Source organism: Lethenteron reissneri, chromosome 44 (genome assembly GCF_015708825.2).
Source record: "Lethenteron reissneri isolate LAM-NWPU_2019-01 chromosome 44, ASM1570882v1, whole genome shotgun sequence".
In the NCBI taxonomy this organism is placed as follows: domain Eukaryota; kingdom Metazoa; phylum Chordata; class Hyperoartia; order Petromyzontiformes; family Petromyzontidae; genus Lethenteron; species Lethenteron reissneri.
In genome coordinates this window covers 10,472,887-10,490,492 of record NC_083822.1, presented here as the reverse complement: position 1 = coordinate 10,490,492, position 17,606 = coordinate 10,472,887, and the positions used below count along the sequence as shown (strand labels likewise).

Here is a 17,606-nt window from a genome sequence, read left to right as displayed (position 1 = left end):
TTAACTTTCTTTTGGCGCCAAAACATCGGAGACGCGGCCCCGTGAGGGAACGCGAACTCGTCACCCCCTCCTCCTCCTCATCATCTCGAGTTCAGCCACGATCTCTCAGGAGACAATGGAGAGATGCTGTCGTGGTTATAAAGACGCTGGTAACCCACGGGGGGCTTTCTTCTCGCTCGTTCGCTCGTTCTGCCGCTCGCTCGCGTCCCGTCGACGGCTTGCGGCGGCCCAGGCCCGGGCCGGAGTCTCCTCACGGCGTGTGGCGGCCTCACGGATGAGCCGTGAGGCCCCTTCGCTACCACCCTTAGAGCTCGCAGAGTACCTTAGCAAAGTACTCACGAGTCGCGAGTACTCGCCACATGACTAAACACGGTGCGTGTGCTTAACTTCTTTCGCGCCGTACGTAGCCAACGGGGCTCATCGTGGGGAGCGAAACAAACTTAAGCACGGAAATGTTTAGTTTTAGCTAAATACGTGTTTTAATCTATCTAATGTTGAGAATGTCAGTGGATACTCTTAGGTTTTTTGGTAAAGTCACGTAGGTAAAAAGAATATTAATAATAATAAATTAAAAAAAATGAAAATAACTAAATTAACTTCATTTATTATTATTTTATTATACTTATTTTTACCTACGTGACTTTACCGAAAGAACCTAAGAGTATGAATCCTTGCATTCACGAAAGCTTATAATCTAGAATTAATGTTAGTGCAGTACCCGCTAATCACGAGTACTGCTAATACTAAAGTACAGTATACTAAGTATATCCGTGCACTACTAAGCACAGTACTCAATACTAAATAAACAAGTACTGACAGTGTTAATGTACTCACGAAGCACAAATACTCGATACTAAACAAGTACGGACAGTGTTAATGTACTCACGAAGCACAAGTACTCGATACTAAACACAAGTACAGTAAAACCTTGGCTTGCGAGTAACTTGTTCTGCGAGTGTTTTGCAAGACGAGCACATTTTTTAAATAAATATTTGATAAACGAGCGAGGTCTTGCAATACGAGTAGTACGTGTATACGTTTCGATTTAAAGCTTTCGTGACTGCAGGGGAGAACATGCAAACACCAAATATACATCTTCTTGGTTCTTTCGGTAAAGTTACGTAGAAGGGAAATAATAAAATAATAAAAATAGAACATAATAAACATAGCATACGTGCTTTGTCTGCCGAGCGTCACGTGATCACAACTGATATACGAGTGCTTTGGATTACAAGCACGTTTCCGGAACTAATTATGCTCGCAATCTTAACGTTTTACCAATATCACCACGATCATCACCACCATCACCATCTTTATCACCACCATCTTTACCAATATCACCACCATCATCACCACCATCATCACCATCATCATCACCACCACCATCTTTACCAATATCATCACCACCATCACCATCTTTACCACCATCATCACCACCACCATCTTTACCAATAACACGATCATCACCACGATCATCACCACCACCATCTTTACCCATATCATCACCACCATCACCATCTTTACCACCATCACCACCACCATCTTTACCAATATCACCACGATCATCACCACCATCACTATCTTTACCACCATCATCGCCACCACCATCTTTACCAATATCACCACGATCACTACCATCATCACCATCGTCACCACCATTACTCATCTCTTCATGAGTTCATAGGCTATTAGCCTCCACGACTCTCCCGTTCTTTATCTTGTTCAATGTTATGCATCAAGTATCCATATTTGTCTAGCGCCAATACCATGGCAAGTACATGTACTGTAAATGCACGGATTGAACCCTTATTCGGTTACATTGGTATGTGTGCTGTGTATAACCGGAGTCGAGGGTTATCATTTGATGGCACTAAAGCATTCCTTTTCAATGACTACAGAGCAGTGCTTTTGCATGCCCTGTCAACCCATACCGTTTAACCCCGCATTCTTTGTACAGGGAAATTTTTTTTCAGGTCCATATGGCGTACATCCGTTTCAATACGGGTTGCCGTTTTATTTATGTACGTCTATTTTTTTCTGTTTCTCCCTTGTGATGGGACTTTGTAGGATTAATGTTGAGATTTATAAGGGCACGGTGTGACCAATAAGGTCTGTGTTCAGGTAGGGCATTGATAAGGTATGCGTTTGTCTCACTATTTTCAGAGCTATTAACACAGTTTACCTGCGTTTTTATAATACGAATCTTATGGTTTAGGTTATTTTGCGGGCGTGCATTGCATTCTTGTTCTTGCTTATGGCATTTGCTGTGGGATTGTTCAGATGGAAAGCACTTGTGGTGGCTTTGGAGGTATTTGGTTGGAGTGTCCAAGGTTGGAAATATGACTCCAGTACCTGAGGTCAGCTGTTAGAGCATTGGCAATGGTCTTTAGGTTTGTGCACTGGTAAAATTTCAAACACTGTTGCTCCAAGAGTCATCTGCATACATGAACTTGCAAGATTATATGATTGGTTGGTCACTTATGCTTTGCAGTGTGGACAGTGCGCCAGGTGGCGCCCATGTTTTAATAAAGTGTCCAGAGCTAATGGCTTCGTCTTAAATACTAGCAATGAATGAAAACGCCATATCCTGGCTCCATCCAGAATGAAGGCAAAATAATTACCCAGAGGGATTAATTATTGATTTGCATTCATAATAGATTATTTGGTAAAAAAGCCATGTGAGTAAAATGTCAATTTTGACTTAAAACTTTCGTGACTGCAGGAATTCATATTTTATGGTTCTTTCGGTAAAGTCACGTAGATAGAAAAAAAAACCAATAAAATAATAAAAATAAAGTGAATAAAAAAGCAGTCGTCATCTGTTCCTGATGACGACCGCTTGTGTTGCAATCGAAACGTCGTGATATTTTATTATTTTTTATTCACTTCATTTTTATTTGTATTATTTTATTGTTATTATTTTTATATCTCCGTGACTTTACCGAAATAACCATAGAATATAAAATGCCAATGTGTGTCCTACAATCCACAAGGTTTTAAAATTGTGGATTTCCCTCCAACATTACTGGTGTGCTGAAGCAATAATACATTGGCACTTTTTGTTCACGTACAATTTTACTTATTTGGCTGTGTGGGGTGGAGGAGGGTGTTGTGACACTGATGACCCAAAAATCGATTATGAATCAATATTGATCGCGGAAGCCTACGTGTTAAATTAATACATTTGCAGTGAACATTCTTTTTCTGTTTGAAGATGACAAAAATTACACCGCCAGCATGGATTCTGCAGAAGCTAAAAAGATGAAAATATCGGCGGAAGAAAAAGAAAAGGTAGAATTCATCGGAATTGTCCATTGCGGCATTTTACATACAGCATATGAAAATGTGTAAATATGCAACATGATACAGTGTGACACTAAAACCTTCTTTGTGCAATCTTAGTTGAAGCAGAGGCTGGCGTTGCTGAAGAAGCAATATATAAAAGTACAGCAGAAACTGGAGGTAATCGATTTTCACGTTAGATTCCTTTGAATTTCCCGAGTACCCCAATAGAAACCTGCAATAAGCTTAATTTCAGTGGAATTTCATATATATACCAAAAATTAGCCCAGCGCGGAAGTTATGTTCTTGAATAATGGCTGCAATTCGCAATCCACAATCTCAAAGGCATATGGGAAAAATGGAGTTTGGTTCACGGTTTGTAATATGACACTCCATCCCTGTTTTTGATTTATGTTATCCTACAATTACATGAATCAGGAAGTATATTAAATGTAAAATATAATTAATATTCTCTATAGTGTTAAATATAACTATTACAGTAAATGTATAGAATAACAAAATGTAGGGGACAGTAATGTACTGGACACGTAAAATTAAACCTAAAAATAAACTCAAGGATCATGTATAGTAAACATGCAGTTAAAAAAATGTACTAAAAATACTATGACTAATGATGACATGTGTATTCTTTCACGAGAGCGTCACTGCAAGCAGAGTGCAGTTAGTGTACAGTACTTTACGATAGCAACTGTAAAGGAATCTCGGGGGTCAAAACTGCTAATGGCAGAGGCATGGGCGCCATCAGCGAACTGTACAGTACTTCAAAAAATTTGGCGCCAATAGTCGAATCCGCGATGGGCAAGGTTTTGGTGTATATACAACTGCATGAATGCTTTGCGCAGATGTATTTGGTAACGGATCATCGTAACACCTTTGTGTAAACCGCCTGCTGCTTTGCAGAGAGTGGAGAAGATTGACAGAGTTCGATCGCATGTCAGGATGACCATTGCAGAGCAAAACCATCTGCTTCGGGAAGGGAACCGTGAGGAAGTCGGACTGGGTAAAGTGTGATCCTCTTATGCAATATTTATGCAATCGTGTATAAACCTTGAAATATGATTAGATTCAGTATAGTACTCAATGGCTAATTGCAGTCTAGGCTAAGTGGCAGTGCACTGCACGATGAACCAATCTACCTGAGTTCGAGTCTCGGCCACAGCTCAGATCATTGGCGAGTTATATCTAAAATGTGTTCTGGAACCACTTCTTCATTAGACTGAACTAACTAGCATGGTGGTTATGGTAAAACAACTCCCATGACCGACATGGTATGGAAAGGGCTTCATCCAGCAGTGGCTTGACAAAGGGCTGTGAATTTATAATTGTATAGGTAATTGCTACACAAATCTTGATTTGAAGCTTTCGTCACTGTAGGAATCTATGCTCTTTGGTTCTTTTGGTAAAGTCACGTTTTGTAGAAAAAATAATAGATAATCGTCCTAAGGTGGGATCTGTCCCACCTGAGGACGATTGCTTGTGTGGCGATCGAAACGTCGTGATCTATTATTTTTTCTACCGACTTGACTTTACCGAAAGAATCAAAGAGTATGCTACACAAATGCTCAGAAGCACGGCTGAACTCATTTTTACACAGGTGATAATTTCAGCTTGGAGTTTTTAACGTGAGGGTATATATACGTGCAAAAGTCATGACGAATCATAATGTTAGAAAAATTCAGTAATAAAACATTATTTTGTACGAGGAAGAAAGTATGGATGTACCTTATACAAAACTAACATGTGCTGGTAAATTGCCCTTGGAATTTTCTCCCATTTTCATTCTTTTTTAGATGATGGAAATTATCATATTTACAATGAAAACCAAATTCCATCTGCTGTTGGTTTTCCAAAAAAGTACCAAGAAAAGGTGGCGATTGTCGGCTTCAAATCACAGCCCAAAGTGATCACGTTGCATAACATCCCTGAGAGTTGTGCCAGGAAAGTGTCTGAGCCATTGACAGAGCCAAGGCTTGAACACGTCTTGGGCGAGGCAAACACAGATTCGTTTTCTCAGTCTGAAGCAAGAACTGGCCGTGAATTGGGAAATGTAACCCAATGCGACCAACAGACAAATATGGATGAAAGAAATGTGAGAATAAGCAAAGCACTTACTGAACAAAGGACCACAGATGGGACATGTTGGAGTGAAGTTGAACATGGATGGACACAGAGGAGTCAAAAGCAAGGTAACACTTTCAGAATACAGGCCCCGCAAGGAAGCAAACATGACATCCCTAAGAGTTCTACTTCTTCGGAGATAAGTAATAGGGTTCTGGAGGGTGGAAAATGTTATTTACAAAAAAAGTTTTATACAAAACAAACAATGTCAGATTTTCCCTGTGTTGCTAAGAGCTCACAGCATAATAAACCATCTGACTACAACTTTTCTAGCAGCAACAGGAGGTGCAGTAGAAGCTCTTTGCGATCACAAAGAGCTGAGCGTGAAGTTGACAGCATTCACGCATTAACGTCTTCCAAAAATTATGATCCACATTCTGATGAACGCCTTCCTGAACTAAATGAAACGAGTTCCTTGCTTTTTATATCCAATATTTCTGCAATTCATCCTGTGCACGAGTACTCCAGAAGCAATATACAATCTCCTGAGGTTTCTGGTTGGCAAAGTATCCAAGACACTGCAAAACTAAATCAATATGCTCGGGATTTGAAAGACGTTGATGCCATTCAAGAAGTAATTGGTATTGAAAATGTGAGCAGTATTTCCAGAGAGCGTTTGGCTGTTGACAATAAACCAACTGAAAAGATGAATAATGAGGCAGCGGTCAAACACTACGAAGAAACAGCACTTGAAAATTCAGACACCCCTGAATTAGACATCAATGAAGAAGACTGCATTGCACAGGGAGGGACTTGTACTCCCTCAGATTTAAAAGCCTCTGGATGTCAAAGTGAAAAATGCACAGCCATTGAACACAAAATCCAGTGCTCTGACATTCCAGGATCGATTGTAAAAAAGAAGGAAAATTATTTACCACAAACACAGCAGAGTGAAACCTGCAGAGAAGCTAATGCCGATGAGCAAAGATGTGCGACTGAGGTCCACGGAACAGAGCCGGGAACCTCCCACACGCTGGTGAACGGACTCCCGTTCCCCGTGGAGTATTACGTGCGAACCACACGTGGCATGGCCAGTCGCCGCAGTGAGGTGGATCTGCAGGCCGTCATTAACAACCACTTAAAAACCAGGTGGTGACACCATTCTCTCCTCTAATACTTTAATAGAGAAGCGTTTATTGTATTTTTTGCTGTATTAAAGCTTGTAATGTTCCCTTTAGCACAACCATGCTGAACTAAATAAGTACACTACAAGAATAGATTAACCTGGATGCTTCTCTGGCTTGTTTGCCAGTCTACCTTTACACAAAGTAATATTAACCCAGTGCTATATTCATAACTACTCGTTAATGTTACCATCAGTTTTTCTTTTCATTGGATATATTTAAAATTTGTTTTTTAAATCTGTATATTTACTTATTCTACTTTTCAATTGTTCTCAAAAATACAAAGCATGCTTATATTGTTTTGATGTAATTAAAGATAATATAATTAAATTTTGGTACACCCATGGTAACATATCAGCCTTTGTTGCCAGCAATATGCTAAATAATCTTTGGGGAATCTTTCCAAAGGCTGAAGCAATGGTATATTAAGACATTGCTAACCACATTGAAAAATAACCGTAACACACCAATTTTTGAAGTTATTTGTGAGTGGTTTATTTAAAGTTGGTAAATTTTAACCCATGGTGATGGCTTTTCTGTCTCTCATAGGAGTTGTGAAGGTGGTAAGGGAGCCTCAAGAGCCAGGATATCTCGTAGGAAAAAAAATGCATTGAGTCAGAGCGAAGAAAATACGAGCCCAGAGACACAACTACTGTTTGAGAGCTCCAATTCGACGGCATCATCTGAAAAGAGTGTTTCTTGCTTACCTGTAACTCGCGAGAGTCAGCCTCAGCTGGTGGAGGTGTCTGGTCTCAAGTCTGTTATTTTTAATGAAGGTATCTCGCAGACCTCCGTTGACACACCGGTGGTGGCCAGGGAATGCCTCACAGACACTGAGGTTGATTGCAACACTGGGGTGCTGAAACGGCGTGTACTGAGCATCAGGCGCAGAGGGAGGGTGAAAGGGAATCAAAATGGATCCAAGGTCTGTTGGCGATACAAATCCATTGAAAACTCTGGCATCCAGAGTTTGCCATCGACCGTAACCGATGAGGGTGTGGGTGCTTCGATGTATGAGAATATTACGGCGCCATTGAAAGTACGAGACATTACAAAAGACATCTTGGCATCGGGCTGTCATGATTTGAATGGCATCAGTATTCATAAAGAGTGTTCTGATGTTGGACCGGAATTTGCAACTGCAAGAGATTCTGAAAACCAGGTACTCACATTTGCATTCTTCACATGTTATATTTAATAGAAAAATATAGCAATAGTTTGTTTTTTATTCTTGTAACTGCATTTTAAATAGGAGAGAAGATTGCATCCATAAATTTATTTATGCTTTGATTGGGACTAGAGCTTTTATATTACGTATTCCTGTAATAAAATAATACAAATAAGTATTCTATTATAATGAACTGTCGAATTTATGAAAATGTATATGATGAAAGCTACTGTCTTTTTAGGTCATATGGCTTCCGTTTAATATGTTGTGTTCTTGAGTTTCTCTTAATTGTATAGGCAGAGATACAGAAAATATGTGATTTAAAGCATGTTTTTCTCCCACTTTGATCCCAATTGTGATAATGCCATCACATTATGTGTCGAAGTATTGATTCGCATCTCCCACAGAACAGTGAAACCTTTCATGTTAGAGAATGGCGCATGGAAGTGGATATTGCAGAGTTACCTCTGACAACCCTTCAAGTGACCTGAACCACGCAGTAGAGGGCAGTACTTTCCCACATGCTCTGCCATAGAGCAATGTTTGTCCCATGACTGTCAACCCTCTAAGAAATGTATTTAATTATCAGAGCTTGAATTTAGTCAAATAAAATGTGGAACCAAATTTAATGTTAGTGTGTTTTTTAGTACGATAATTGGTGATTCGGTCGAGACCAACTCTCTACCCTTTAGGACCCGGTGTAATCACAGGAGGCTGTCTTGATGCAAATTCAGCATCTTGGCAGTGTCAGCTCGGTGCTCTGACCTGAAGTGCCTGACCACCTCAAATACGTGACGGTGCTTCCTGTGTATAAAGCCAATTAAAATGCCACACAATTTAGAGTGACGTTGATGGTAACCCTGTGAATCTGCTGAATATCGTGGGTGTGTGGGTGCTGCCAGAGCGAGGATCTGATCCCTGACACGCAGTGCAGCACATGGAGCAATGCACCTCCCTTGCGCAGCTCATCACTGAGGATCGGATCAGACACGCGGAAGCAAGGGTCCCCAGCGGCTACAGCACAGGGACAGGAGGAGCAGGGACCCACGGGTAGGCACATTCTACAGTCGCTCCCTTTTATCATGCAATGGAGTGGAGCAGTAGCGCAGTGGTTTGTGCGCTACGCTGCAAACCGTGTGACCTGTGCTTGATTCATAGCCACAACTAATGTCAGTGGCGAGTGATATTTGAACCGGTGTGCACTGATCGGTAAAAAAAAAACATTACCAATAAGGTGTATAGTCGGAGATTATATATATTGTGTACATATTGGCTATTTTAGTGAATTGATTCCTCTTTAAATAACAGTACTGTGTAACTTTACATTTTCATGCATTTTAAAGTGAAATAATTCTCCCTTCTGGGGCACTTGTGCCTGATGAAGATTTTGAGGGTGCAGATATTTCATCATTTTCACAAGACCTGACCTTTTCGCTGGGCCTGATGCTGTCATGCCTGCAAACAAAGTCCCGAGGTCGGCGTCGTGTCGTTGACGAGTTTTCTCTGCCCGACGAGTTTGATGAGCTGAAGCGACTCCACGCACATACAGAACTCAACACCGGAACCTTGACCAATCCACGAATCACTGCTGACGAGGTCAGGCATTACAGGCCGCTTTTTCTCGAGCTAAACACAACACAGTAGTAAATGGTTACGTTCACTTTTGATTAAATGTAGTGTGTACAATTATGTTTGTTCAGTGATGGTAAAATGTGTATCAGTGGTCTTGCATTTTCAAACAGGGTGCAGAAAAAGTAAAGGTTGGAGCTGCCTTAGGTGTTCCATGTGAAGAGAAGTGCTCGGTTACACGTGAAGATAACAACGTAGCCCCACAAGAAGATAAACGCTTTGAAAAAGCAAATGCAAGCTGCCCAGATGACAATGTAATGGATAAATCACAAAAACTTGGCTGTGGAGATGCCAAGGCACAGTTGTCCACTACTGTCATCCTGTCCACTCCAGTCGAGAGTGGACAGGTGCAACTCGATCAGATGCCTGCTTTATCACCACCGCGGTTGTCGGTGGGATTTAGCCCTCCTTCACTGCATCTGAGCCAAGTCTGTGGATTGTCACAGACCAGTGGCTTGGTGAAACAGCTCAATTCAGATCCCAAATATGATGATGTAAATGGAGAGTGTGCCCCTAATCGACAAGTAAACAAAGTTAAGGGTTTTACCCACAGCGAGGTGAATGTTGCAAACCCCTGCAAAGGGGAGCTGCCACCGGCGGCGGTTGCAGCTGCTGCTCCAGTTTGTCACGAGGGACAGCCTCCTATGAGAGATGGAGCAGAATTATTTTCCCAGTGCTCTGGTGCTGAGCTGCAGGGTTGGGAACATCAAGAATTTGTGAGGCCAGAGACTGTGCTTATTCATCCTTCACAGCTTGACAACACAGCAGCAGTGGCACAGATGAGTCCACATGAACTAAACGTGCACAGAGACCAGGCAGACAGCTCTGCTCCGCTTGTAACTGATGATGAGAACAATCCTATGGACGTGACCCAAGGAGCGCCCAAGCAGCAATTTCACTGGCAGTTAGACTTGATGGCTACGATTCAGGTATGTTGTGAGCGCACCGTCCTCGATACAGTGAATGAATGAGAGTGGATTGGGGACTTCTGGATTTGGCCGTATTAGAGAGTTTATTACAGTATTCATAACTAGCCTCTTTGTGAGCAGATTGCAGTGCAGAAAACCCATTGCTATGCTGTTCAATGCTCTAAAATCTATGCTCACCACCTTCATCAACCTGAACTTAACCAGTGTCGTGAGGTATGGTCATATAACCCCCATGACCCGCACAGTGTGAGGAGAGTCGTTCAGCAGCGGATTGGTAAAAGAGCTGTACATGTAAAAATGCTGTAATGTGTGCATTTTTTTTAATACAGACAACATTGACCTATAAGATGTGACGTAGTAGTAGTTTAAGCCCTGTGCTGTTTGGATACGGTTATATCATGATGATTATTTAATGGATTTTGTGTGAAATTGGCAGTGCTCTGCAAGTGGTAGCATTGAGGCCCTGTGCAGTGCATTCTGGGAGCTTCAAGGACACCCTTGCAGGTGCCTCATTGTTGCTCAGAAAGGCCTTGTCTCCTTGTGGGCTGAGCACTGGGAAGATGGACAATGGCAAGAAATCCATACATGGGTCTTGACTGATGTGAGTAATCATTGCCTTTTTACTTACAGAATTGCCTTTTATTGAACACACTGTCATTGAAAGGCCATTGCCTATTTTGGTTTGGTTATCAAACTTCTGGTTTGTGTTGCCAACAGGGAGCAGAAGTTTCCAAGTTGGTTCTCATCCAAGACTCTCAATCTCCACGACTGGTGGCAGTAGCTGGTAATGTGAGGTAAGAGCTACTTTTCGCCAACACCAGATGTCGTCGATGGCAGTGCTCGCCTAATCTTTTGCAAGGCAGATGTAATGGGCTGGTAAGTCAAGATGGCCTCATTTGCAAGAATGACCTGGGTCACCAATTTGACATTCGGTTTTCTTTCATACTTATCAGGGTGACCATGTGAGACTAAAACCAAATCACCTGCAATGTTCCCGATCTCGTGGGGTCTTGCAAGTCGAGCGGTATTGAGCCTGGATGGTTCTTGGCTGGCTGACCTCCTTGTATTAAACGGTCGTTGTGAGGCTTCAAGGCTGCGTTGTGGGCAGCAGAGGGCAGTGCCGAAACATGCGCCGTTGTCCTGCAATACGTAGCCGTCGACACCAACCCACACCAATGGTGATGAACTACAGTCAAACAATGCCCATGACCCGCACAATATGGAGAGGCCCTAATCCAGCAGTCGATTGACAGCAGAAAAGGGCAGTACATGTTCAGGAACGCCAGTAGTCTTGTTTGGCCACAACGTTGATCTATCTTTTCCCAGGATCTTGCATGTGGTGGGAGGCTCGGCGGTGGTGAGCCAGCCTCTGATTGGAGAGACGGTGGGGGCTGTGGTGGCGCTGCGGTGGCGGCGGGTGGTGTGCGTCACGTGGAGGAGGCTTGTGCAGACGCTAACGATGCTGTCCTTTGACGAGCAAAATGGGTCCGGAACCTGCCAAAACACACAAATTACACATTTAAAAGTCCAGTAAAGCCTCTCTAAGCTGGACTAATTGTGGAGAGCCTTTCTGGCCTTGGGGCGATGTGATGCATACTATAACTAATTAAATTATGTGTCACTATACATGTACATTGACATATAATTAATACCTAATATATATAAATAACACGAAACAAATACGTATTTATAATGTACAAACTCTTAACAATATGCTCGTTTATTCCGAGTCACCATTGTCACGTGCAGAGTGAATGCCGTATACCTGCCATGCATTAATTAAAGTGCAAATTGTGTGTTATTGCTTTATAAAAAAAAATGCTTTATTTATTTTCGACTTGTCTTTCTGGCCTCGTGCGAATTCTAGCTTATTCGAGTCCATGACTGTTTTAACAACAAGCCTGGTTTGCGATGGAGCTCAGGTAGACTTCTATTTAGCGGTCATGCACGTTAATGTTACGATTTGTCGTTTGAAAGTCCTTTTTGTTCTTGGCAGGAGCCATTGTGCGTCACATCTTTCAACCCCTGATGATGATATCATCACCCTCAGTGATGTTTCAGGAGAGGATGAAGCCCTGATTGGCTCCACTGCATCAAAGGACCTTATTATTTGGTGAAATATATCCCCTTCTTGCTTCAGATGTTGTACACGCCCTTGAGTACGGTAATGTGCTGATCCACTGCTGGATGAGGGTCTCTCCACACTGGGAGTGGTAGGAGTTATTTGACCACCATGCTAGTTCGAGTTGGTGAAGGCAGGGAGCATAGAAGTCCCGAAGCAGCCTGTAACATGCAGGGTTGTCACTAAACCATGCCTGCGTAGCTGCTTTAGCATTGTACAGTAATGATCAACAACACTAGTTGGCACGATGACCTGGAAAACAATGCCTCCTGCCATCACCACACAAGTGTATTGAATCACTGCCCGATTGAGATGCACACATGAAATGGAAAAACAATTATATAAATGTTTACAGGCTATTATTAAGTAATGCTGGCTCAAATTATTAGCATATACAAAATATGCTTTGTTTAACATGTGGTATTGTTTACTTTGACAGGAACGTGAAATCCGGGCATATAATTTGTTGCATCTCTTTGACGTTTCTTGGCCCATGTTCATTGTGCAGGCGTGCTGTTTCTGATTCGGTACGTACCTCCGTTGTGTTTTTAAACAAATCCTTTCACGGCAGTTTACATGGCAGACTTGCGATACACCTCTGCAGTTCATTTTTCATTGAGTCAATTATTGCATTGAACGTTGCCTTGATAGTTGTGCCTGCTTTGTGTGCCTGCGTGCATGTGTGCGTTTGTGTTTGGGTGGTCATGTGTGAACGTATCTGTGGTAGCTGAGTTTTTTTTCCTCTTTGTAACTTGATCTAGGGACTCGTGTTTGCTGTGCTGAGTCCAATGGATGAGATTTCCAAGGAAGAGCCAAGCGCCTTTGAGAACGTCGCCTGCACGCTCGCCGCCATCAACCCGAGCAGCCGGCGAGCTTGCACCGCCGCGCACTACCAGCTGCCTTCAGGGCACACGGCCGGGTGAGTCGCACAGCCCGGGCCTGTGATTTTTCCCAAGCTTATACTAATTGAATCGAAGGAGGCATGGCAATTTTTTTTAATTTCGAGATTTATACAGGAAAACCTTGCCCAACGCGGCTTTATTCAACGCCTTTTCGGCTACACGCGGTTAACCTAATGAGGTCTGTTTGCCGGAACACGGGAGGTGATGTTTCGGCTGTATGCGGTTTGACGCTGCTAAGATTCTCATCTCCACGTCGAAAAGTAGTGGCGTGTGAGTGCCGCATCCGTTGGAAAGTGTGAATGAATTGACCGAGAGAACGATTTATTTACCATGTACGCTTTTGCATGTGGTTTTGTGTGATAATGTAACACACTTGACACGTACAACAATACAACGCAAATGTTCACACATTGCCACATGGATCTAGCCGTCCACTCGTTGAGAACGTCGGCCATACGGACGCCTAGATGGTGAATCATTAACGTTTAAGTGACAGTGTCAGGAGCGAGCATTGAGCTTGAGGGCCGCGGTGTGGGAAGAGTAATGGACACGGGGGTTTTGTGTTGAAGTTCAATTGAAATATAAAGACTGTACACACACACACAAGACGTGGAGAGCGATTCGGCATCCTTTAGTACAATAACAAGGGGTGGAAATTATATAGAATTAGTTCAACGTAGAGTGATGAGGTGATCATTTCGGAATTAGGAACGCAGCCCTATTTTTCCCATGAGGTATATTATTTGATGAACACGGTTTTGCCCAACACGGAATTTTCCAGTAACCCCTGCGTTCGGCGAGGTCTCTGCCTCTTTATAATTGATCTCGTATCTTTGATGTCCCTGGGCTCGTTCATAGTGGCGGCATTCTGTCTCTGATTCAGAAGGTTATACCCCCATTGGTGTTTTTATGTGACTCATATCGTAACAATTTACATTGTAAACATCACATGTTAGGGATTTCAGTTTTACAACATCATGGGGTTGAAAATAACTTAAAAGGGGAAGAGAATAGTGGGAATGGGGGTCGGTGAAATCAGTGGTGCTCAAATCAACATTCGTCACTCATCACTCCACAACCGTAGCTCTAAGAAGAATACTGTACTTGGTATATCTTGCACAGCATCCCTACCTTGGGGCATATCGCTCAACAGTGTCTGCCAGGCAGTGGTTGCACGTGCATTTAATTCAGTAGTGTGAAGGCTAGGGTTCTGGTTCTTACAAATGTTGTGAAACTCTTCCCATGGGCATTGAGGTTGCCATAATTTGGCTCGCCAGGAGATGTCAGTACAGCAAGTGGACTGATCACCATCATTTTCCATCTTTACGAGGATAGAGTTTTCTCCCTTGCATGCGTGGGTTTTCTCCAGGTGCTCCAGTTTCCTCCCACTTGTATAAACACACTCATTAATTGGCTGAAAACATCTTAAAATAAAAACCCAATGCAGGACCGTCATGAAAATGAGTCAAACGACTCAAGTGTGGCTCTCCTGGATATTAACTAATAACAAGTAAACCCGTAAAAACAAAGTTTTTCACTCTAAATCCTTTATATGCGTGGCGGCTAGAGTCCTCTCGTCCTCTGGCTTGAGATGGCTGCAATCTATGGGTCAGATGATTGTCTGCCAGTATTAAGGTAATTAAATATTTAATTTGTTTTCCCTAAACAGTGTAACATTTTGGAAAAAAAATTTCACGAAAATTAATTGTCACACACAACGAGTCTGTGTGGAAAATGTCAGCTCGATTGGATCACGGGAAGTGGGTTAAAAAACGAGCGAAAGATTTGCACGGTCCTAAGCAAGCAAGCGAACTTAATATAAAGGATTTAAAAATATATTCGCCTGTGGAGGACGCGGGGATCGATCCCGCGACCTTTGGCATGGGAAGCGAGGGCGCTACCAACTGCGCTACTCCGCCACGGCCTGTGGAGGGGTTACGCTCTGGGCTCTTACACTCTGACGTTCAGCCAAAGCCATGAATGCGTTCTATTTGAATATATGTAAAATCATTTTTTTTTGCCTAAAAAGTGTAACATTTTGGGAATTTTTTTTCACGAACAATAATTGTCTGGCACAACGAGTCTGTGTGGAAAATGTCAGCTCGATTGGATCACGGGAAGTGGGTTAAAAAACGACCGAAAGATTTGCACGGTCCTAAGCAAGCAAGCAAGCACGCAAGCACGCGAACTTAATATAAAGGATTTAAAAATAATGTACGATTCGTGTATGTAAAAAGTTATCCCATGCTTTTTTCACTGCTTAATAGACATGCCCAGATGTTCAAAACAAGTTGAATTAATAGTAATAGTTATTTAATATTCTACAGCATCATTCATGCAAATTATGCTTCAAATACATATTCAAACTTACAGTAAAATATTGCTTTTTGTGTTCCTTCCATCCCTTGAAGATTGGTGCTCTTACTGCAACACAATTATGTAACAGACATCGAATACATGTTTGATTGAATTTATATTTTCAACAAAGCAATCGTAGAAAAGCAAAACTAGGATACAGATCATCGCCGCATCCAATATATACGGGTGAATAAACAAAACAACCTCGTGTTATCTGAGGCAGGAAAGCAATGCAGAGGCAAACATGAATTGAAAATAAGAAGGAAAACAGACATCTCATTGTAACCGTGGCTCCCCGACAGCTTTGTGTGTGGAGTTCTGGGCGGTGGCACGTTGGCTGCAGCCTTCACCTCCGGTGCCCTGGCCGTGTGGGATGTCTGCTCGGGCAAGCTCGCCGCAGTGTGGGACCCCCCGGGCTCTGGGCAGCGCTGGGCCCTTCTCGACTGGGCCACGATGTCCCACAATCAGCCTGGGTCCTCTCCCTGTCACATGGCACTGCTGGAAAACGTGCAGGGATCGGTGAAGGTTTTTAAATGTGGCCCGCTCTAAGGCTTGTGCTGCTTTAGCTGGGAAGATGGTCCTCGCGACAGCCTCTTGCTGTGCTGCTGTACACCTCATGTTATTGCGTTTTCAAAATACTGGGCAAAAATAAAAAATAATCACGTATGTTTTGTTTGCCTAAGAACAAATCACGGGAATGTGCCTGATCACGTCAGATCTCAGAAGCGCTAAGGAGGATGTGCATGGATCGTTTTTGTATGGGTAACCAGCATGCGCAAATGGGCTGTCATAGGTCTGTGAGGCTGTGTTGTGGGCGGAAGAGGGTCGTGCATCAAAATCCACGGTTGTTATACTCTTTCACTACTGTTCTCCAACGCCAACTTGCACTGACCAGCATGGTGAAAGATGGCCATATAACCCCAATCATCCATATGGCACAGGGAGGCCCTCATCCAGAAGTGGGTTGGCTGAAGGGCTATAAATGTACGTATGTTTTGGTTAAAAAACGAAATGCCAATGGTGGGCAGCAAACATTGTTTGGTAAATGTAAATATTTAGCGGTGTTGTTTCATTGCTTAAAATATGTTGAATGTTTATTTGTACATACAGGATTGTCAAAGCTTTGATTGTTTATTTTTTGGGAAACATTGTACAAAGCCAAATACATGTGTTTTAGTGTTAAACTTCACCAGTTTTTACATTTGTATTGTGGTTACGTTGACTTAATAAAAAGAGATTAAAACGTTTGTGTGCGTATCTTTGTTTAGTTTGTACACATAAATAAGTAAAATAATTTAACATCCGTTTTCCTAACTACTACTGGATAATGGCCTTCACAAGCTGTGACAGTCAAGGGAGTTGTTTGACCACACTTAATAATAACACGCGAATAATTTTCTAGATATATACAGGAAAACCTTGCCCAACGCGGCTTTATTTAACGCCTTTTTGGCTACACGCGGTTAACCTAATGAGGTCTGTTTGCCGGAACACGGGAGGTGATGTTTCGGCTGTACGCGGTTTGACGCAGCTAAGATTCTCATCTCCACGTCGAAAAGTAGTGACGTGTGAGTGCCGCATCCGTTGGAAAGTGTGAATGAATTGACTGAGTGGGACGGCAAGGGTAGAAGTCCTGGAACTGTTCAGATATCACTGACCGCTCATGCTAGCCATGGCTGGGAATCGAACTTGGATTTTCCTGGTTCATAGCACCGTGCAGTAATTGCTGAGCCACTACTCCATCCCATTTAAATAAGTACTTTGGTCAAATTTCAAACACCGGAATAATCCGCTGGTCGTATAAGTAGAGGTGTTCCCTCCCCCCACTGGCAAGATGGTTTCCCCAGGGTCAGGGCGTGTCCCCGTGTAACGCCACCCTCTCCGCCCCACAGGTGTGCTCGTCCGCACAGGTGGACTCCGGTTTTGCTGATGCCGTCTTGGCACAAAGGAGGG

At 42.7% G+C, this 17,606-nt stretch overlaps 1 protein-coding gene across 3 annotated transcripts; it reads left to right on the top strand.

The window, feature by feature from the left end:
- On the top strand, positions 1 to 16,900 carry PALB2 (partner and localizer of BRCA2). 3 transcript variants are annotated; one of them, XM_061569976.1, is made up of 16 exons: positions 1 to 149; positions 3,215 to 3,291; positions 3,403 to 3,462; positions 4,204 to 4,303; positions 5,094 to 5,489; positions 7,095 to 7,707; positions 8,616 to 8,763; positions 9,098 to 9,309; positions 9,456 to 10,271; positions 10,708 to 10,872; positions 10,989 to 11,065; positions 11,598 to 11,756; positions 12,268 to 12,384; positions 12,833 to 12,920; positions 13,155 to 13,312; positions 15,956 to 16,900. In XM_061569976.1, the coding sequence occupies exons 5-16, from the start codon at positions 5,464 to 5,466 to the stop codon at positions 16,200 to 16,202; spliced, it is 2,826 nt and encodes a 941-aa protein (XP_061425960.1). In that variant the 5' UTR covers positions 1 to 149; positions 3,215 to 3,291; positions 3,403 to 3,462; positions 4,204 to 4,303; positions 5,094 to 5,463; the 3' UTR covers positions 16,203 to 16,900. The 3 variants fall into 3 exon arrangements, with proteins under 3 accessions (XP_061425960.1, XP_061425958.1, XP_061425959.1); XM_061569974.1 differs by having other exon boundaries at positions 5,094 to 6,510; XM_061569975.1 differs by having other exon boundaries at positions 1 to 372; positions 5,094 to 6,510.
- Positions 16,901 to 17,606: the final 706 nt, after the last annotated feature.